Here is a 24111-nt window from a genome sequence, read left to right on the forward strand (position 1 = left end):
GTAGCAGCAGTGTGCACTATTAAAACAGCAATGTGCAACATAACAAAATAAATAATAAAAAATACAGGAACAGTCATGTACAAAATAATAGAACAATTAGAGCCTTAACAAACTGAACTCTATCCTACTATAACGGTTAAACATGAAAAATAAGACTCGGTCCCTGAGAATGACAAGTTTTTTTCTTTAATAAAGATATATTATTAATTTTATCTGACAGAAAGATGCTCCTTAAGGTACCAAAACTATTAACATATTTGAGGCTAGACAAAACAACTGTTATTTTTATATTTTTAAGTTTTTCTTTAAGAAGACGAGAATGTCCACATTCTCTGGAGAAAGGGCAGCTCTTTGAGCAGTCACAATGTCAGTGGCGTCGGCTACAGTGTGTTGCGCCATTTGCGTAACGTTCTGCGCCATTTGCGTAGCGCGCGCGCATGCTTGCATAGCTTAGAGGGAGGGATCATCGATCATCTGTTTGACTTCGAGGCTCGAGACATGACATGATTTCGACCGATTTCGATAAATCGAACTAGTCGGACTAATCACACTAGGACTATGGTGATGTAATTTATAAAAAAGTGTCCGCCAGTGCACTCAAACCATCAGATTCAATCTACCATTCTGCTGAGATTTATTATTGGCGACCCGTATGGTACTCATCGCTGAACACTATATGATACAGTTGGTTGGTCTTCAATAGCTGCACAAGAAGAATCTCATTGGCTAATTTTATTTGTAAATCACTTTCTGGCCATTTGCCAGTTTATATCTCTTCTCTGATCTCAATTAATAACAGTACATATCAGACTCACTCAAGTTTTATTTTATATTAGTTTTTTTAATGAGTTTATCTTTTTCTTATTATTTTTATTTTAAAATGATTTTTATTATTTTTTTATTTTATTTATTTTTTTATTTATCTAGTTAGTTTGTTTGTATGTTCTTAGTTTATTATTCATTTTCTTATTATTTCTTATCATTCTTATATTTTACTTTACTTTTATTATTATTATTATTATTATTATTATTATTATCTTTTTCTTCATTTTATACTTTATATTTAAATTCTTTACTTTTCAAGTGTCCTTTTTTATGGCCTTTTTATAATTTCCTATTTTTTTTTTCTTTTTACACATGTTGATTTAAAATTAGTATTTCTTTTATTTTAAAAGTTTTATTATTTTGTTCCTTATTATTTCAAATTTCTTATTAAATGTCTTCAATCCCTTTTAAACTGTAAATGCTCTGCGGAATTGTAAATGAGTAAATTCTAAAATCACCCTCAAAGTACTCCCGAGTGAAAATAAAGGTTGATTAAGTGATTGAATCACATTTATGTAAAATCTTGTAATATTACTCTACCGCCTCAGTCCACATGCTTCTTTCACTTTCAGTTCAGATGTTTCTGAGGAGCTCAGAAGCCCAGAAGCAAGAAATACTCATTTTTGTGTAATGCTGCTTTAAAAATGATGGCTCTACAATAGTATCACAATATTTTGTTTATGATGCGATAGCCCTGTGTCAGTAGCTGCTCAGTGTTGTGACGGTGAGGGTGATAGAGCCGTTCTCACCCCACTCTAAACCTCAGTGGATATGAGACCCTGACTGAACACTGTCAGTTCCAATTCAATCAGAAGCACGGAGCTCCTGCCACTGCCGCCGCCACCCCTGCCTCTGTGACTCTGTGCCAGCTCTCGACCAGCGCCCATTAAATCATCACCTACACTAAACGCTGTGTTTACAACACCCAGCAGCTGCTGCCCGTCCCTCCAAACACTGAGAGAGATCCGTCACGGAGAGAACAGACGAGCCGAACGGCCTGGAGATAAACACCATAAACAAATTTATACAGAAAAAGATACAGAAAAAAAATAAAACAGACCATATATAACAGAGAGACAGAGAGAGAAACAATGGAAAATATATAGAGAATGAGTGCAAACGAAAAATAGAGAAAAAACATAAAAGGAGGTAACAGAGAGGAGGAGAGTAAAAGAAAAAGAAAAAATCAGAGAAATTAAGCAAAAAAGATAGAGGAAGGAAAGAGAGGAATAAAGTAAGTGATAGATAAGAAAAAAGGGGCAGTGATAATGAGAAGTAAGAGAAATAAAGAAAGAAAAGAAAGAAAGTGGGAGAGTAAAAAAAGTGAGCAAATAAAAGGGTGAGGCACTGAAAGATAGAATAAAGAAATAGGCCTGGCAGACTAGATACATTTTTATTTCATTATAATGTCTGAGAAAGGGGGGCTAGAAAGAGAGCAAGCGAGTGAGAGAAAAACAGCAAGAGAGGGAAAGAGAGAGATAGATAGGGATATGAACCAAACCATGACCCCCACTTCGTGGCGGTTCAAAAAGAACACACAAACCGAAAAGAAAGAAAGAAAGAAAAATAGTAAATAAAGTAGAAGAGAGGAAATGAGGTGATACAGGGAGCACAGTTAGTAAGAGACAAAGAAAAAGATGAAATAAAAGGGGGGAGAGAACAAAATTCGAGAAAGAGTGAGACAAAAAATAAAAGAAAGAAGTGGGAAAATCTAGAGAAAAAGAAAGATTTTTTTTAAGCAGCAAGAGAGGGAGAAATAGTGATGGTGACAAAGTGACGGCTCATAAAGAACACGCATACCAAAAAGAAAGAAAGAAAAAAGAAAGAAAGAAAAAGAACGAAGAAAGAAAGAAAAAGAACGAAGAAAGAAAGAAATAGAAATATTAAATAGAGGAGAAGAGAGGAAATGAGAACGATGCATGGAGCACAATTAGTAAGAGACAAAAAAAAAAGATTCGAAAACATTCGAAAGAAAAGAGAGTGAGACAAGAAATGAAAAAAAATTTAGTGAGACAGAAAGAAAGAAAGAAAAAGAAAGAAAGACAATTTTGTGAGAGAGAAAGAAAGAAAGAAAGAAATTTAGTGAAAAAGAAAAAAGAAAGAAAGAAAGAAAGAAATAAAGAAAGATTAACTAGAGGAGAAGAGAGAACATGAGAATGATACAGGGAGCACATTTAGTAGGAGACAAACAATAAGATGAAAAATAAAGGGAGAGAGAGAACAACATTGTGTGAGACAAACGTGAGACAAAAAAGAAAGAAAGAAGTGAGAAAATCTAAAGAGAATGAAAGAAAAATAATTTAAAGCAGCAAAAGAGGGAGAAATAAAGAAAGAAAGAGAGGGAGAGTATGTGTAATAGATAGACAGTTGGATAGATGGATAGATAAAAAGATGGCTAGATTCAGAGGGTGAAATAAGTATTGAACACGTCAACATTTTTCTCAGTAAATATATTTCTAGAGGTGCTATTGACATGAATTTTTCACCAGATGTCGGTAACAATTTATGGATTTATGGATTACTTGGGTTGTTACCGACATCTGGGGGAAATTTCATATCAATAACACCTCTAGAAATATAGTGAAAAATGGTGATGTGTTCAATACTTTCCCCTGCTGTATCTAGCCATCTTTTTATCTGTCCATCTATCCAACTGTCTATCTATCTATTACTCATAATCTCCCTCTCTTTCTTTATTTCTCCCTCTCTTCCTGCTTTTAATGTTTTTTTCTTTGTTTCTCTCTAGATTTTCTTACTTCTTTCTTTTCTTTCATGTCAATGGCACCTCTATAAATATATTTACTGAGAAAAATGGTGACGTATTTAATACTTATTTCACCCGCTGTAAATAGACAGACAGATAGATAGACAGGGTTAGAAAAGTGATTAAACTGTGCTTTCACTGCTCCTCTCTCTCTGTACAGACTCTGATTACAAACAATGATAGAAACACAGGACCTTGACCAAGCAGCTCCCAGATAAAAACCCTGTGTGTGTGAACGCAGGCAGAAACGTCAGAGATGGGATGGATAGGTGTGCGTTTGTGAGAAGCAGAATAGTGAATTACTGAACACACACAGATCACACCGTTACCTTGTGACCCCTCATGCGCTGGAAGTGAGCGATGGTGTCGCTGATGGTGTAGACTCTGACGTGGCCCATGTGCAGACGGCCAGACGGGTAGGGGAACATGGAAAGAACATAGAACTTCTTCTTCTGCTCGTTCTGAAGATCAGGAATAATCAGAAATCAGACAACTGTACTATACATGTCAACTGTGCAAGAAAAATTCACTTAAAAAGACTTATTTGTATAAAAAATAATAATAATGTAACAAAAATATATAAAAAATAAATAAATAATACTATGTATACCACAGTTAGTTGCAACCCTGCAACGTGTTCGGTTGAGAGGCGTTGTATGAGTGCCATTATCAGCCGGTAATGCTCTATAACCGAAGCTCTTCATGTATTGCTCCACTACATACAGGTAATCTAGCAACGATGCAGCACTTACAAACCAAACAGCGCAGCTACAAACAGAGCAGCAATGGAACTATTTTAATTTGCTGAGTTTTTATAACTAAACAGATCATATTTTATTCTTCTTTTTAACTCAAAATCTTTTAATAAACAGCGACAATGGAACTGTGGTATAATCGCAATAACACACTCGAGGTTCATGCTATAATGTGTAATATTGGCACTGCTGTGCTGCAGTCACAGGCACAAGGCTGTTATAGCACTCCCTCTCGTGTATTGTTGGTTAAATATACAGCTATGGAAAATATTAGAGACCACTTCATTTTCTGAATCAGTTTATCTGATTTTGCTATTTATAGGTATATGTTTGAGTAAATATGTTTGAGTTCTTATAGAGCATTTATTTACAGAAAATGAGAAATAGCTGAAATAAAAAAAAACAGAGCTTTTAGACTTCAAATGATGCAAAAAAAACAAAAAACAAGTTAATATTCATACAGTTTTAAGAGTTCATAAATCAATATTTGGTGGAATAACCCTGTTTTTTAATCACAGTTTTCATGCATCTTGCCATGTTCTCTTCCGCCAGTCTTACACACTGCTTTTGGATAACTATATGCCTTTACTCCTGGTGCAAAAATTAAATTCCAGATTATATTCCAAAAAAGAAACTCATCGTTTTTAAGTGGTCTCTTATCTTTTTTCCAGAGCTGTATATAAACAGCAAACAAGTAATTTTTTTGTTGAATTAAGAAATGTGTTTATTATTTCAAACATCATAACAATACTATTGTGTTTGATACAAAATGGTACAGCCTAATGTTGATCACACAAAGAAGAAGAACACTTCCTCTGGCTCCAACATTTGAATCTGTGAGTGAAAAAAAGCGTTTACTAACTGTGAACAGGAGAGCTAAGACAATAGAGAAGATTTATTTTTTTAAATATATGCCTTTAAATGAGAGCAGACAATAGAGAGCTTCAGATATAACAAGCACTTTCCTCTATCAAAAGCTTTTATTTCATGCATTCTTCAGAGTATTGAGCAGTTCTTTGAAGTACAAACAGTATTATGTTAACTACTGTTGGGGTGATAAATCCTCAGTAGAAAGTGTAACAAGTGTATTTCACACACAGTTACTCTGCCTCAAATACAAACACACTGTTTTCCCTTTTACTTTTAGAGCGTTGTGAAAACTAGCCCTTAGTAATATAAGGACTGCTTTTACTCGCTGTTTTACAGCACCGGCGAAAGCTCACAAAACCTACATATTATAGCATAGCATAGCATAGCATAGCTATTTAACTAACAAAAACACTAAGTATTCTACTGTTTTAACCAGAGACTGTAAAAAAGATACTAACTAATAGAGTTGCTGTACTCCATGTCCTCTCAGAGTGGTGAACTGTTAGCAAGATGAAGTGTTGGTAGTTTGGGTTTCTCGAGTTTTATAGGTAAAAAAAAAAAAGTACCTTCTCTTCTGATGTGTGTTCAGCTCACGTCTGGTTCAGCCAAACTGCCCAGTTTATCTGTGTTCGTTGTTAATGAACAGTAAAAATCTACCATCAGCTTTTAGCCTAACACCTACTAGTACATCTCCAAAAATTAGAACATCACTAAAAAGCTACTTTATTTCAGTAATTCTGTTTAAAATGAAAAACTCATATGTTATATAGATGTATTACACACGGAGTGATCTATTATTTTTTTATTGTTAATGATTATGGCTTACAGCCAATGAAAACACAAAAATCGGGCGCCGAGTGGTCCAGCGGTCTAAAGCGCTGCCACTATGAGCAGTAGGTCGCAGGTTCGAACCCCATCATTTGCCATCAAGCTGCCTGCGTTAGAGGGAGCAAAATTGGCCCTGCTCCCTCTGGGTGGGTAGATGGCACTCTCTCCCCACATCACTCCTATGGTAATGTCTGCGGCGCAGGGCGTCTGTGAGCTGATGTACCGGAGCCGAGCCGCTGTGCTTTCCTCCGAGCGCGCTGGCTGCTCGGTAATGCTGCATCAGCAGCAGCTCGAAAAAAAGAGGTGGCTGGCTTCACATGTATCGGAGGAAGCATGTGTTAGTCTTTACCCTCCTGGTGTGTTGGGGCATCACTATTGATATGGGGGAGTCCTAATGAGTGGGTTGGGTAATTGGCCATGTAAATTGGGGAGAAAATGGGAAATTATATAAAAAAAAAAGAAAACACAAAGATCAATGTCTCAGAAAATTAGAATATTATATAAGACCAATTGGGTCTTTTGGCAGTGTGGGCAGTGTGCCAAGTCCTGCTGGAAAATGAAATTTGCATCTCTATAAAAGTTGTCAGCAGAGGGAAGCATGAAGTGCTGTAAGATTTTCCAGGAAAACACAGTGGAGCAACAGAAAAACTACTGAGACACACAACTCTGGAAAAAAGTAAGAGACTACTTACAAATTGAGTTTCTTTGATTTTTACCAAATTGAAAAGCTCTGGAATATAATTAAGATGAAGCTGGATGATCAAAAGCCATCAAACCAAGCTGAACTGCTTGCATTTTTGCACCAGGAGTGCAGGCATACAGTTATTCAAAAGCAGTGTTTAAGACTGGTGAGGAGAACATGCCAAGATGCATGAAAACTGTGATTAAAACCAGGGTTATTCCACCTAATATTAATTTCTTTCTTTTGTTTGCATTATTTGAGGTCTGAAAGCTATGCATCTTTTTTGTTATTTCAGCCATTTCTTATTTTCTGAAAATAAATGCTCTAAATGACTTTTTTTTTATTTGGGAGAAATTTTGTCCGTAGTTTATAGAATAAAACAACACTGTTAATTTTACTCAAACATATACCTATAAATAGCAAAATCAGAGAAACTGGTCCAGAAACTGAAGTAATCTCTTAATTTTTTTCCAGAGCTGTTTATTGTTTATTGCAATTCAGGAAAAATATAGAGATATTAGTTTTGATCCATTTCATAATGTAAGGAATTCTGTGGTGTTTTTTTTAATGGTCAGTAAATACAGAAAGTGCACCCAGGAATGGAAAACCTGTAAATCAGCAACAGGGTTATGTGCGGTTAAGGCTCACTGATTTGAGTGGGAAGCAAAGGCTGACCCAATCCCACAGAAGATCTAACAGTTAATTCAGGAGCCCATGTCTCTTCAAAGAAAATCAAGTCAATCAGAACTGCAGTCATGCTGTTCACCATGATGCACAACTAAAAAAAACAGTTAAGAAAGCCCCGAACAGCCTGGAGGATTTTAAAAATAGAAGGCACTGACAGGATCGACACTGTAGAACAGAAAGAACGCTTCAGATGAAAGTGAAGGGTAACAGGATGAGGCTGCAGGATCATACAGACAGATTACAAAGAACCAAGAGTGGTACTTGTGAGGATTCACAGACACAGAGATAACAGTCACATTGTTGAAGCTGAAAGAAAGTTCACTTTGTCCAGGACTTTCTGATTGTTGTTCAAAAAAAAGATAAAAACATCTGATGATTGGAGAAAATGGCAAAAATTAATGATAATAATTCTACAATCTGTACTTCGTACAACTACATGGTAGTTATCATTTTTTACGGACTATATGGTGCACTATCAATAGAACAGAATATTTTCTTTCAAAGTAAAACGAGTGCTGGATGCTAATCTACGCAGATTTCTCTCCTGTAAACTGTTTATTTGGGTGAGTAAAGGGCTTCTGTTTATTTGTAATATGCTTAGTTTTCCAATATTTTCAACAGCACGGTTATCAGCAGCGCTAGCTGCAGTTAGCAGCACTTAGCACTAATAAACGGTGCCCGACAGAGGTACACTAAAAACCCCGAGTGTTCCGGTAAACCAGGGCACTATCAGCAAATGGCTCATCCCTTGTAGCTTGTTTTAACACGGTTGTTGGAAATTCCCTGAGAGCAGGTAAATACTACAAAGGCCATAATCCTTTGCAGCAGGATAAGGTGGGGCCTAAGGTTTATAAGGTCACTGCCAGACATTTTTTCTTTTCTCTGTTTGGCATGGTCTGAGGATTTGTACCTTTTTGGATTGAGGACGTCCCTTGGATATGTGTTTGTATAAGTTTTTGACCTATTACTTTATCCATTTATGTTATTTTGCCCAACAAAACTTACTTTACAACGGTAAACAAACAGCCTACAGTCCGATATACTCATCTCTGAATGGCAAATGAGCTAGCGCTGAGCTTAGCGGCTAATTCTAATACTGCTCCAGCCTTGGTGCTGAAGAAACTTTAATGAAACTCCAGTATAAAGCTGTACTTCAGCAGAGTGGCTTTACTTCTCTTTAAAACCTGACTGGTAAAATTCATACATAAAGGTGCACTGTTTTATAAGGTGCACTGCTGATTTTTGGAAAAATTAAAGGATTTTAAGTGCATAAATTATATTTAAAAAAATATGGTATGACTGTATGTAGGACACTTGGAAGTGCAAAGAAAAAAATTAATAAATCCATCCGTTTTCTGGGAGTCAGCTAAAAGTTTGGTGTCAGGAATCATATGCCTCTATGAGCCATTTGGATAGCTCCCTTATTGTGACATCACAATAAGAAAACATGCATAAAACCACCCTAGCACCACCCATCAATCATCAATACCAACCAGTGGCCCCCGTCTGTGGCAAGTCACCAGATTTCTTTTTATGTACATCTTTGCACATCAGGAGCAAATATCATTGATTTATGGAGATTCTACAGCCCTTCTTCTAGAAATCATTCATCATTCTTGTCATCACCCTCACCCTTAACAGCTTCTTAAATTAATTAAATATTTGTATCAATACATAAAGCTAATATCAGCACCATTATTCTTACAGATCATGATCCTGTCATCTTCTCCCTCCTCATATTGAATATTCTACATTAAGCTGACTGAAAGCTTATTATTTACTGGATGACAAAGTTGTACATTATCATTCTTCAATTAAATGAATATGACGCTGTCCTAGAACTATGTAAAATGTTTCTCACACGACTTTAACTTTAAACTTTAACTCCTGTAAAATGCTGCAGTAAAGGCTCTTACTAGACCTTTTGATTATAGATACCCACTTCTATCGGCACTGCACTCTATTAAATTCAGTATTGAATTCATAGGAATATTTAGTTGTGAGGAAATTTCACAAGTGGACTGGTTGCACAGGTGGCATCCTATCACAGTACCACATAAAATCCCATTAAAATACATAAATTTAATAGCTCTAATATTTTTGTTTGTTAATATTTTGGCATATCTACAAAGACGTTATGTAAAAATGATTAAAGCTTTAATGCATGTGATTAACTTGGAATGAGTAACGCGTTATTGTATTTTTTTTTTTTTTGTGCAATTAAATACGCCGCCAACTTTGACCACAACTTCCACCATAATCGCCCCGCCCCCACCCAACGCATGGATTTTTTTCTGGCTGATTGACTAAAAACCTCCAACACACACAACACAATGGCAAAGAGAACATCCTAACTATCAACTAAACTGCTGACAAGGCACAGATTAATCTGATATATTAGCCAGATAATATACTGCTATTAACAAACACTGTCTCTGCTGCTCCATGCTGTTTACACTGAACACTGCATGTGCAGCGTTTACTGCTTGTCCCATTGAAATCAATGTGTTTAAAAGCGCAGTGGTAAATTTTCAGGGCTCTGTGTTAAAGCAGCTTTACACAGAACAGATATATGTGCTGGAACACAGAATCTTCTCACTATATTTACTTTCTTGTTTTCGTGCCAGACAGCTCTGACCAATCAGAGGAGACAATGTGCTCACGTGGTTTATTGGTGGACCTTTTGGTGCGTTTAGGTTTATGACTGTGTGAAACCAAACCAAACAATGGGAGAAAAAGCTCCAATTAAACAAACTCATCAACTGATCCAGACCAGAGAAACCAACTACAGGTGTGAAAATGCGCTTTTATACTTAGCGAATTAAGTTATAATTCAGAAATTCTTATAACCCAGCTAAAATGTTTACAGTAGTAAAAACAAAGTTTCCTCTCTGCAATTTATTAATGCATTCTTTATTCCAGCGCCCCATGTTGGCTTTGTTTACCCTCAAACACAAGCATATACTAGTGCTTTAATTGACACCACTAATATAAATATAATTGCATTTACATCTCTTACATTCTTTTTTTTATTTACATTTAAAAATTCACTGTAAAAAACATAAGAACAAGTGTGATTAATCTGATTAAATGTTTTCATCGATTGACACCAATAGTAAAAACAAATAAAATCTAAATCTACATAATTGAAAAATGCTTGAAACTGCTATATTTATATAGAATAGAATTTTATTTATTTATTTTTATTTATTTATTTATTATATTTATTTTGTTACAATATCATCCAGCTCTACACAGAACATTTGCGGGTGAACGTTAAACAAGCTGTACTTGGAAGATGACCCAAGTCACTCATCCCAGTGGTCTTTCCTGACATGGATGTAATGAAGCCAGAATCTAATACCGTGACATGCTCACTGGAGACCCAATCCCACCACAAAAGATTCTGGTGTCAGAGATATCTGCTCCTCTGTGAAATCACACAATGCCCTCATAAAGGTACTGCAGCTCCGTCTAGCTGACCTCCAATATAGTCAGGCACTCCACACTCCACACACTCGCACTATGGGTTCTGACGTTTAATGATTTATAAAGGCCTGAAGAAGGCCGCCGGTCCGGGAAACATTAATCAGATCAGGTCAGGAGAGGCCTGAATTATTCACACGCTGCCAAAGTGACGAGGCAACCGCTCCGGCACTAGCCTCCAGGAAGCCTTGCCCTAAATTTACAGATAAATGCTGTATGTCACACTCGCGGTGGAGGTGAGAGGTGAAAAAAAAAAAACACCTTGACAGTGGTTCAGACAAAAAGCAAGGGTTTAAAGGGGTCAAAAAGCTGTTTGTACAAAAAAAAACATTGCTTTCTGTTGAGCAGAGTGAGACAGACAAAAGAAGGCAGACTGTACAACACAAACAGAAGAGCAGAACAGTGCAGACCAAATACTGTTTTATGCAGAGAAAGACCCAAAAGTATTTGGACAAAAGGCACAAACTTTACAATACTTTCTCTGTACACAACACTATTTAAGATGTGATTAAAGGAGTCATTCCATCGTTTTTTTCATTCATTTTAAAATGTGAAAGGGGGGATTTTACTGCCAGCTGTGCTGAAATCGGCTCAACACCACCACATTTATTTACAGAAATATCCCATCGCTGACATCAATTTGTGCCCACAAGTAAACAGAACTCTTTTACTGATTTCATGATAAATAATAAAAGTAGTCCTAGAGTCTCGGTAAAACGGGTAATCCTCCGGAGATCCTATGTAAACCTATAGTTGCTTACACAAGAAAGGTAACAAGCTAGTGTAAACAGAACTATTTAATTTATTTCATGAGTAAATAATAAAACACTGAGATAACGGGAGGCTCAAAATATTTATTAATTAGCTAATTTACCCAGTTTTCTGAATTCTGCTTTTTACCGAGTTGTGGCTCATTTAAAAGACCATTCGATCAAAGCACAACAATGTGTAGACATTAAGCTTTAATTAAATGTATTTAACAGAATGCTGCATTAGCCATTTTTCTTTTATACAGTTCCCCCATTTGTGCAGCCCCAAAAGTAACTGGTCAATTAACTGATAAGAAGTAATAGTCTTTGAAGAAAACGGACAGATTTGTCAGCTAGTCACATCTTTAAAAGACTGAAACATGATTATTTAGTCTGGCAAAACAAAGATTTTTGAATTTGAGAATAGTGAAGTAAAGCAATTAACTATCTTGATAATATTTTAGATAGTAACTCATAGCATGATCAATCAGGATGCATCATCAGCTAATAAGAAAGCATGCTCAGTTAAAGCACTGGAAGCTCTTGTCAGCAGAGCTTCAGACAGTATTCTAATTTAAACTGTGTTGTATGTCACAGAAATCTGTGTGGGAAGTCCCATTTCCACACCCTGGGTTGCCAGGCCCAGTAATCACTGAGCTTCAGTAAGGTTGCCAAACAAAGAGAGGTAATTTACCAACAGCACTAGCAGAGACTGGAATTATGGACATATGGAATTATGGAAAATATTTACTGATCAGTTACAGAGTAAGACTTATAGTTGCTAACCACTGTGTGTCAATCTGGCAACCTGTGTAAGTTTTGCGTCTGTGGAGGTGCGGGTGGGTCAAAAAAACTCCAAACCAAGTGTTTGGAAATTGGACTCCTGTAGCCATTTCACACATTTGCAGGCATTTATTACAGATTGTTCCTTTAAAGGTGGTGGAGGCACTAATAATGGCATGTGCATGTAAAGTTAACATTACATTTCATGGTTCACAAATGAAAAATGACTTAAAGTGAAAAAAGTGTTCTTGTAGGTTTCAGTGAGTTAATTTAAAGACTTTTTGAAACTTTTTTGGCCATTTACAGTTCTCCGAACTTGACATACCAACATGACATATTACTAGAAACAGAATCCCAGGATTTTTTAAATAATTAATTTATATAAAACTATAAAAGTAATTAAATATTGAAACAATCAAAATAGTTACATTCTCAATCTAATCAACGTCAAAAACACAACACTACTATATGTCTACATACAACCTCTTTCTACATATGTCCTAGTTTCTCATTTGAAGCACCAATCTCAGCTTGTGTCATATTGCATGATGGATTGAGCCCGCTGAGGCTTTCCGTGGCAAGCGGGTGTTTCTCTGCCTTGGCGTGAGATTGGAGCGCTTTCACACTTAAAGTTGTGAACTGGATGGCCTTCTTGCACAGTTTGCAGTGAGCTTCATAACGATTACTGGGGAAACTTGCAACCAACTGCAAAAATCACTGTTATTAAGCCAAGTCTCATCAAAAACACACCGAATTACAGCTAAATTAACCCGTTATTCTGGTGAGTGAGGCAGTAGGTTTCCAAGGATGTATTTGGTGTTTCCTGTCTACAATTATCACATGGGATTTGTAGGTTAATCACAACGTACCTACAGCAGTAGCCCGCTTGAAACAAAGTAAATAAATAAATAAATAATTCCTGATTAGATTACGCCTCTCAGAAATTAATGAATAATGTAAAAGTAAAAATTTAAGACTTGACTACATTTAAATTTACGATCTTGGATGGACATCTGGCCGACCATAAATATAAGGTTCCGAATTTCAGACATTTTAAGACGTTAAGACCCCATGGGAACACTGGAAATGTTCTTAAAGTGGTCATCTCGCTAGAAACCATGAAGTACTTGCTCTTTTTGTAATACAGTAGATCACTCCAAGTTGCATATGCATGCTGTAACTGAAACTGTTCTTCTGCCCTCATTTCCTTCTAGAGCTGGGTATCGAATTTTATACCAAAAAGGTACCGTCCGAAATGTCTCGATACTGCCGAGTACCGAAAGGTCTAAAAACATTGGTGCCTGTTTTTGACACTTTGCGTGAAACGCGTATAAACGCACCAAGTGCAGAAAGTGAACGCTGCGCAATAACAACTGCAACGGCACCCTGATGCACAAAAACAGAGAGTGTGTGCAGAAATGTAGATCAAATCAATTTGTCCACACACCACTGCTGTGCTGAAATCTCTCGGGCGCTTCACTGTCTCCCTTTTTTTTCTGTCTTGTTTTTTTAATACATTTTTTATGTTGTATTCTTTTTGTTTCTTTTTTATATTTTTTTATTGTCTATTTTGCACTCTATGTACGGTGTCCTTGAGTGCCAGAAAGGCGCCTGTTAAATAAAATGTATTTTTATTATTATTAAACCTAATAACTTGGTTGTGCCTTGGTGACAAGAACTGCAATGAAGATCATGTCACAGCATCTCAATCAGAATTTTTTCCCCTGGATGAGTTGTCTATGCCCTTTTGGAGTAATTTTGGTAGGCCGGTCACTCCTGGGAAAGTTCACCAGTGTTTCATGTTTTCTACATTTGTGAACAATAGCTCTCACTGTGGTGCACTGAAGTCCAAAAGCCTTAAAAAAAATTACTTTATATAATTTTCCAGACAGACAGCTGAAACTTGTTTTTCCATCAGTTTTTAAATTAGGGCTTAATGTGTTGCTTTTAGAGATTTTTTTTATCCTGATTCATGTTGTCAGACAGATTTATTATTTATCTATTTAAGTAATTTATTGATTCTACAGGTCTGGCAGGTCTTTTTTTTTTTACACAGGGCATTGCATAATAAACAAAATTTCTCCTACAAATTAAATCATATATTAAATGCTGTTTTTGTATTTACTCAGGTTATTTGTTTAATAGTAAAGTTTGTTTGATAATCTGAAAAATAAAGTACATGAACTGAACTGAATAAGATGAGGGGGAGTAAAAGAAGGAGGTGGATCTATGGGGCATTGAGGCATCTGTGATAGAGCAATGGGACAATGAGAAGATGAGGGTAAAAAAAACAGGGCATTGCAGAGATGGAGGTAAAGTAACATTGAGGAGTTTCTCAAACTGACAGAAAGTAGATCAGTGTAAATACAAACAAGATGCAAGTGACGGTGCAGTTTTTCAGACAGGTTTTCTGGCACCAGATCAATGCATGTGCTGAATATGAACTATGTTCTTATAACTATTTCATCATGTTCAGTATGTTTCACACATTTCAAAAAAGAAAAGAGAAAAAGCATCAACTAATGCTCCTGTAATCGACGTTTCAAACACTGCGTTTTAGTATTATATTTCTCGTGTTGCCTGGGGCTTTAATGATCTCAGTGTGGCTTCAAGGGTCAGATTATTTTTAGACAATGGAAGATTAATTACAGTCGGCCACCAGAGAGGTTCTATCCATCTTCTGGATGCAAAAGCTATTTTTTCTGACCTAGTTTATAATCAGCAGTTTGTTTATTAATCTTCACAGACAACATTCTCAGAACTCTTGAGAACACCAGGATATTTAAAGATAAGTTCACTAGCCTTTCAACATATTTGTTAAATCTGTACTGTATTTTTTGCACTATTACGGGCACCATATTATAAGGCGCACCATCAATAAACGTCTATTTTTCTGGTCTATTTTCATACATAAGGTGCACTGGATTATGAGGCACATTTTACGAGACACTATAAGGAACTTTTAATTTGGCAGGTTTCACCACTGGGTGGTGGGTGGTGGTGGGTGGGGGGTAGCTAACTAGGTAGACCAAAACTAAGCTAAGTAAACAAAAACCTTTCTTTTAAAGTCAAACGAGCGCTGGAAGTTAATCTATACAAATATCTATCTTCAAAATGTATTTAGGTGAGTAAAGGGCTTAGCTTAGATTCTCAAATGTCTCCAGCACAGGAGGCTGGAGCATTAGCATTATTGGCTAACTGCTAGCTAATCCTAATGCCCAACAGTGCTGCACTAGAGAACCTTGAGTGCTCCAGTATGCTAGGGTGATATTAGCTGGCAGTAGCTAATGTAGCTTGTTTTAACACTGTAAATGTGCAGACTACAGCTAGCGCAGTTAGCGGGTAGTGCTAACGCTGCTTCAGCAGTGTTACCTGGGATAAGGAGCAGACTACAGGCCGATAATACTCACCTCTGAACGGGGAAATAGTGGTTAGCAGCTAATGCTAATGCTACTCTAGTCCCGGTGCTGGAGAACTAAACTGAAACTTCTGTGTAACGCTGTACTTCAGCAGAGAAGCTTTACTGCTCCTTACAACCTGACTGGTAAAATTTAAAAATCGCTTCCAAGTGTGCCTTATAGTGCACAAAATACGTTATTTTAACAATATGTTATTAATAGTCTTAAATATATATATTCTAAGATCACACAATTACGTTCCATATACAAATGTATTAATTGCAGCTGATTCCATCCTTCTATACTGTATCTGGACTGCACATTTCACTTCAAAAAACTGCTAAAGATAAGCCTGGATCATGCAGCAGAAAGCACCAGTCTTTTTAAGGGTCAGTGGGACACAGGCATTTATAAAGTCTGTGCTCAGTGAAAGGTCTCCATGGAGCTGAAGACACTTCTCATTCATACAGTCACTGCGCTCTTTAGCCTTGACATTATTATTCCATAACTGGGGATCTCTTTCTCTTATGCTTGAAAAGTGCAGGAAAAATAAGCAGCACAGAGCAATGCAGCCTGTCTTCACACTGCTTACAAACATAATAGAATAATCCAGCCTAGAAGAAACTGAGAATTTAGGATAATCACTTTGATATATTGAATTCTCAGGTGTTGAAAGAGTACTATTAGGTGAGTGTGTCCACAATAATAATAAATATTACCCATATTTTGACGATAGTGACATTCTTGGAAGCAGACTTTCTAAAAATAAAAATTTTTGCATACCATAATTGATTAGATTTGCAATCTTATTCAACACAAAATAATCAGCATTTCTGTTTTTTTGTATGTGATAAGTTGTGATGAGTTTCTTTGATTTTACCAAATTAAAAAAAACTCTGGAATACAATCAAGAGGAAGATGAATTATTGCTCCAGGAGTGGCCTAAAGTTATCCAAAAGCAGTGTGTAAGACTGGTGGAGGAGAACATGCCAATACAAGCATGAAAACTGCGATTAAAAAAACAGGTTTATTCCATCAAATTTTGATTTCTGATCTCTTAAAACCTTATGAATATGAACTTGTTTTCTTTGCATTATTTGAGGTCTGAAAGTTCTGCATATTTTTGTTATTTTAGCAATTTCTCATTTTTTGCTAATAAATGCTCTAAATGACAATATTTTTATTTGGAATTTGGGAGAAATATTTTCCATAGTTTATAGAATAAAACAACAATATTCATTTTACTCAAACATATACCTATACATAACAAAATCAGAGAAACTGATTCAGAAACTGAAGTGTTATTTTTTTCCAGAAATGTATATATAAAATGGATACATAAAAGATTCTGGTGGACCTGTGTCCATCAGAACACACCGAGAACCAGCCAATGAAAATGTTTCTAAGTCAATGAAACAGTAGTTTAGTCCCACTCACTGTATAAAAAAAACTGCAACTCAGACATTAGACTTTGGCAGCACTTGAGCCAACGAAGCAAAGTAAAAGCTAATTTTTAGCTACTTTTCTGTGAATTTGGTGTGTGAAAGGTCAGTATCAAAAATAAAACTATTAAACAGGCTTCTGATGCAATGGACATTAAAGAATCAATTCGATATATATATATTTTTTTACTGGATTTCATTTTTTAGACAGATTTCATATTAGAAGATTAGACTCTTCTATGGGTGTGCAAAACAGCATTCATATATTTTGCCGTCACTGGAATACAATTCAGGTCTGAAAAGGTATAAACATGATACTGCTTAGGTAGTTACATGACTGTGCCCAACCATTGTGCAACATATAAGAGAATTCTAGCATTCATTAAAATGGTCATTCACTAATCATTATCAGGGTAAAAGTTTAATTAATTATGACATTCATTTAAAATCATTTATCACACAGCTCAACTGATGAGCTAAATTTACTGTCCTAATCAATTTCCCAAATCTATTAATGCCATATGTGATAATGATCTCATTAAATCAGCCCCTATTATCTCCAAAACTGTTTAGCAGATTACAACAGATTTAGCAACAAACAGCTGACAAATGAAACTGAAACAACAACAGTGCCTTAGTTAGGTGCTGTTTCAGCACAAGCCATTAGAACATCTTTAGTTCCACCTTAGCAAAGATTCAACATGTGTCTGAAGCTGTGATGGAGGTATGAAAAGCATTCTTCTTTCCACTGGGTTTTCTCTCCTTGTAACGAGGAGTTTATACACTATAGCCCAGTCTGGGAAATCAGATGTAATTTAGATGTTTTAAATTTGATTTATTTATCTAAATAACAGGAACAATACACATTAACCAACATCATTATTACATACATGTGAATGTTCCAGATTTAGCATAATGGCTTATTTTCATCTGCATCCTTGGGCAGGTTCATGTTATAAAAGGGGAAAAACTCACAAAACACAGTTTAAGTAATGAGTACAGTATAAAACATAATAAAACATCATGAGCTGAATAAGCATTGAAAATGGATGTAGTGTCCCCTCAAAAACATATTACTGCATGTGTAGTCACGTGACTAGTAGGGGTGGGCGATATGGTCCTCAAATAATATCAGGGTATTTTTTGCGCCCAAAAAATATTGACAATTTGTTTAAGTTAATGCAAAGTCTATACTACTGCAAAAAAAAGTTTTCATTAGTATAAATATAACTGGTTTATACGTTCAGTAGAATGAAGGGGGAAAAAAAAAACCCTCACCTGCTCCTTGATTTCCTTCTGCCATTGTTGTTGGATGCGTAGGTGCCACCACTGCTCCACCCTGCGCCTGGTCTCTACCTTGTAGTCTCGTTCCCACACCCCAGTCTCGCTGAACAGGGTCCTGATGCTGGCTCTGAGGGGATGTAGCGCTGGGGAATACAGAAAACCCAGGCATCTGCTCTGTCTCACCAGACCCTGAGAGCACACAGCAAGCCTGCACATGGCTCTCTGCATCAAAACCCTTGGAGACAAAAAAAAAAATAGTCACTTAAAATTAACAACATTTTAAAAAAGATCTCTTAAAACTGAAATGCAGAAAACATATTTGTAGTTTAAGCACAAGCAATGATTTTGGTTCTTAATAAAGTACTACAAACATGCTCAGTGTTTGTTCCAACAAGATCCAAGAAGTCATGGTGACAGTACGAGAAAGAGATTACTCATGTCAGCTGTTAAATAAATACGTTGTGTAATAATAATTATTGTTTTTTGTATTTTTTGGTTGAAATTTAGAAAAAGGTATTGAAATAAGTACTTTGGGAATCGGTACTGAATTATTATTATTTTTTTTTTAAATAATTTTATTTCTAATATTTTCCCATTTTCTCCCCAATTTAGCAAAGCCAATTACCCAACCCACTCACTAGGACTCCCCCTATCACTGTAATGCCCCAACACACCTGGAGGTTGAAGACTAATGCATGCTTCCTCAAATACATGTGAAGCCAGCCACCATTTTTTTTTCGAGCTTTCCGAGTAGCCAGCGCGCTTGGAGGAAAGCGAGCTGATCAGAACTCGGTTCTGATACATCAGCTCACAGACGCCTTGTGCTGCGGACATCACCCTTTAGTGATGTGGGGAGAGAGCGCCATCTACCCACCCGGAGAAAGCAGGGCCAATTGTGGTCCCTCTGAGCGCCAGCAGCTTGATGGCAAAGCTGCATGAGCTGGGTTTCGAACCTGCGACCTCCTGCTCATAGTGGCACCATAGCGGCAGCGCTTTAGACCACTGGGCCACTTGGCGTCCTGCTGAAAAATTTAAAGCGATACCCAGCCCTATACACACATATTCCATTCATACTGCAGTCAGTGGTCTGTCTTCTCATGAATAATTTTCCTGTCTAAACTCCCTAAGGAACCCCCTCCCCCCATCTGACTCACTAAAGCTAATGCTTCATTATTCCACATGGTGGTGCTAATCAAATGAATAGGGTAAACCTGCAGTGAAGAATTTAGCAGCAGGTTATCAAATTCTGTGAAAGTGACACGAAAAAATCTATAATGTCTTGTATATGAGTATGTAGAAGTATTTCATCTTCTTCAGTTAAACAGATGCTGTGAAATATAATAGAGAAATTGTCTTGTGATAAATATCATGTATCACAGAGTCATGATGTCGCAGCCAACACATTCGAAGGAAGGTGCCAGATTCCCAGCTCTGATACATCACCCAACTGTTGCCTGTGCCAACCAGCATTACCAGCATTACACACCCAGAGAAAGAATAAGGCCTATTTCACTCTCTTGGACTCTGGCTGCGGATGGAAAGCGTGATTAGACATTTAAATCAGCGATCCTTAGGTCATAGTAGCAACATCCCATTTTGCGATACCACTCAGAGCCCCAAAACTGCAATATCCAGATGCTGGAATACAAAAAATTTTTCAATATAAATCTGGATATTGGAAGTGTGTCTCTGTAGTGGATAGGTGTTTATTTAGAAAACCAATAAATGTAATTTAACCAGAATTGCAAATATTTCCATATGTCCACACACTGTTCATCTTCTACCATTACAAATAAAATCAACAGACTAACACAGCGCACACCAAACTCAGGTCCAGCACTGTGGTTGCTATGGCAACATGAGATATTGTAAGGTGATCCTTTTATCACCCTGGAAACTAGAAGTTAACAAAAAATAAATATAGATAGATCACAGATGGGAGTTGGAAACAGAAATAAACTAATTTTCACTTCAGTGACATCTTCAGAGGTGCACTCATGCAGAGATCACACATGAGAGGCATTTCATCACCTCCACTGGACGTGTTTTACAGTACAAGTGACCAAATGGGACGTTCTGAAGCAGCCACTCGTGTCTAAAGTCACCATCTTTAATACAATTGAAAGTGTTGTCTATAGGGGTAGCATAAACACCCCACGGCTGTGGAGAAGTGAAACTGTGTGCTTTGGAGTGATGGAGTCATATTCAATACCTTTGGGATGAGCTGGAGTGTAATTTGTTATCCAGAACAAATGTTCCTTCATAAGTACCTGAGCACACTAATGCTTTCCTGGCTGAGTGCAACCAAATGTTTACAGCCATGTATCTGCAGTATCTGCAGTAATAATTTATTTTTAATATATCAGCTCTGCTTAAAACGCTTAAAATTAGATGCAATTATTAAGAGAATTTAGATATTTGACCATATTTTGATCAAAAGTTTCCTTTTGAAAGTCAGTCAAAATAAAATAAAATGCTTTTTTATTGTTCTTGGTGTACAAGTTTAAGTCTACAAGCTGATATGATGACTTTTATTATGACATGTAACGGATAGTAAATTAGCTGCAATAGCTAACGGCTAACTGTATTTCCTAGCTGAATTATCATTGTTTTCAATAACAAAAATCTACAGGCTAACAGACTGTAGATTTTACTCAAAATGGCTAACTGCTAACTGGCAATGCTAACTAAATGAATCACTGTTTTTAACAACAGATGGGTGTGTTTGTGCTGGTTAGTGTTTGTAGATCCTGTGGTTTTATAGGATATGTGGATTATGCCTATAGTTTTCTTCAGTCTGTAGTTAATACATGGCTAAATTAATCACTGTTTTTTTTTTTATAAACTATTTGGAAAACACACCTTGTCGGATTCTGAGTGATGTTAAAATATTAGGGGTGTCACGATTTCGATATTTCATTGTTTGTTAAGGCTCTAATTGTTCTATAATTTTTTACATGACTGTTCCTGTATTTCTTTTATTATTTATTTTGTTATGTGCACACTGCTGCTACCAAAAGATGGCATTACAAATATATCTTTATTTAATCATTTAAATTTGACCATTAGTGCCTAATGTGGTGTATTACAGATCACTTTGCATCACTTATATCAAGCCCACCTTTTGAAATAAGATATTGTAAATTTGATGAATCAAACCAATGAATGACCATAGACTAATCTAAAACTGGCATAGGCCTCTCTGCTGTAAAAAAAAGAAAAAAGAAAATCGAGAATCGAATCGAATCGTGACCCTAAAATCGGAAATAAAATCGAATCGAGAATTTAAGGAATCGTGACACCCCTATAAAATATAATTATATCACAGTGGGATTCCGCCCTTCCCTCGCTCTAATTGGTTTAGACAGGGATATGAGCCTTGAACCACATGGAGACGTCTGGTCGTGCTAATGCGACACAGAAAAAATAAAGGTTGCACTATTAAGAAATTAGGTTGCACTCTAGAGCCCTGCAGTGGTTCATTTAGTTTTTTATTTAAACTAAATTTGTTTTTTATACTATGAAAGTTTTAAACAATTGCAATATATTGTGACGGACTGAATCATGATATGTACTGTATCGCCAAGTTCGTGCCATTACACAGGCCTACATATACCCCTCTTTATCAGAACACCTGTTGAGTAAGCAGGTGTCTTCAAACCTTTGGAAATTTTGAGGTCAGTTTCCCCAGACAGGAATTAAGCCCAGATTTGGATTATGCAGAATCATACCTGGAGATTTCCCCTAAAAATGCAGTGCAGGATTAGACCTAATCCCTGTTCAGAAAACTGACCCTCAGTGAGATAACACCCTGCACAGGTAACTGTCCACCATATATCACAGATAGACCACAGAGCCCAGAACAAAGTGTGCTGAAAGCCTGTCCACAGGAAGCAGCAGTGAACAGTAGTGAGGAAGAAAGTGTTTTGTAGCACAAATTCTCCACCAAACGCCCACACGCTTCACGAGCCTCAGTGCTGCCTCAGCTCAGTGCTACATTCAAGGTTGCCAGTTTGTGCAGCATGGAAAAGGCATGGCAGAAACACAGCAAGTTTTAGTAGAATAAGAGCAGAGTGTTACTTGTGTTAGATGTGGAAATGATGATACTGACATTTCTAGATTTTTTTTTTCATTTTGACTAGGCATGCACAGAGGATTTGGCAACCTATATTATTTGTCCAAAAAGTGAAAAGAACAAGAACAAATTTTTCGGCCAAAAAACAAAAATCATTTGCCTGAACAAAAAGAAAAAAAAAAACATTTTTGCAGCTTATTATTAATTAACTTTTCACAAAATCAAAAAACATTATAATCTGATTGTATTTTCGCCTCAAATTACAAAACTATAATTTCAAGTATGCATCACTTTATACTTTTAATATGCCAGCAGACAAACCAACAAAGTACAATGTATTTACCTCAGCAGTGCTATTCTAATCATAAATTTACCCCATGAGTGCTATTTTAATGATTAATTTAAATTACCTTATCAGTGCTACTCTAATCAAGAATTTACCTCAGCAGTGCTATTCTAATCATGAATCCACCTCAGCAGTGCTATTTTAGTCGTAAATGTACCTCAGCAGTGTTATTCTAGTCATAAATGTACCTCAGCAGTGCTATTCTAATCGTAACTTTACCTCAGCAGTGCTATTGTAATAATAAATTTACCTTAGCAGTGCTATTCAAACTATACATTTACCTAAACAGTGCTGCTTTATTCACAAATTCACCACAACAGTGCTGTTCTAAACATAAATTTACTTGAGCAATGCTGTTTCAATCATGAATGTACATAAGCAGTGACTTAAGCAATTCTAACCATAACTTTACTTTGGCAGTGATGTTCTACTTATGAAATTCCTTCTGCAATTCTTTCCACTCATATGAACTACATTGAAGGGTGATTATAAATGTAAAGTACACTGAAGAGAGCTTTCTACACATTAACTACTCTGAAAAGCATTTCTATACATAAACTACAAGGTCATTCTTATATGTAAACTACACTGAAGAGAGCCTTCTACACATGAACTCCACTGGAGAGCATTTCTATACATAAACTACACGGTCATTCTTATATGTGAACTACACTGAAGAGCACGTCTACACCTGAACTACATTTAAGAGCATGTATACAGTGAAGTACAGTGAACTATACTGAAGAGTTTCTACAGGTGAACTAAACTAAACAACGTTTCTACACATAAACCACGCTGAACAGAGTTTCTTTATGTAAACTACATTTTGAGATGCTTTTACACATAAACTACACTTAAGAGCATTTCTACAAGTGAACTAAAATCACGAGATCTTCGAAACATGAACTACAATGAAGAGCACCTTCACAAATGTACCACACTGAAGAACTGTGCTTTTACTGTGCACTACACTGAAGAGAGTTTCAACACATGAACTTCACTGAAGTGCACTTCTACACGTTGAACTATGAAGAGCACTTCAACACAGGTCCCAAACTGAAGAATGCTTCTACTGTGAACTAAACTGATGGGCACCGATTTCTACACATAAACTTCACTGAATAATACCTTTGCATG

The 24111-nt window shown here is 36.4% G+C and overlaps 1 protein-coding gene across 1 annotated transcript in view; it reads right to left on the bottom strand.

Moving 5' to 3' along the window:
* Positions 1-24111, bottom strand: part of lars2 (leucyl-tRNA synthetase 2, mitochondrial) — a 109208-nt gene that overhangs the window by 83568 nt on the left and 1529 nt on the right. The window contains exons 2-3 of the mRNA XM_007239512.4: positions 18548-18788; positions 3919-4050 (exon numbers count right to left, since the gene is read on the bottom strand). Coding sequence (XP_007239574.3) covers positions 3919-4050; positions 18548-18781 — 366 coding nt within the window. The 5' untranslated portion in view covers positions 18782-18788. The remainder of the gene's footprint in view (positions 1-3918; positions 4051-18547; positions 18789-24111) is intronic.

This window comes from Astyanax mexicanus, chromosome 6 (assembly GCF_023375975.1).
Source record: "Astyanax mexicanus isolate ESR-SI-001 chromosome 6, AstMex3_surface, whole genome shotgun sequence".
NCBI classification, from domain to species: Eukaryota; Metazoa; Chordata; class Actinopteri; order Characiformes; family Acestrorhamphidae; genus Astyanax; species Astyanax mexicanus.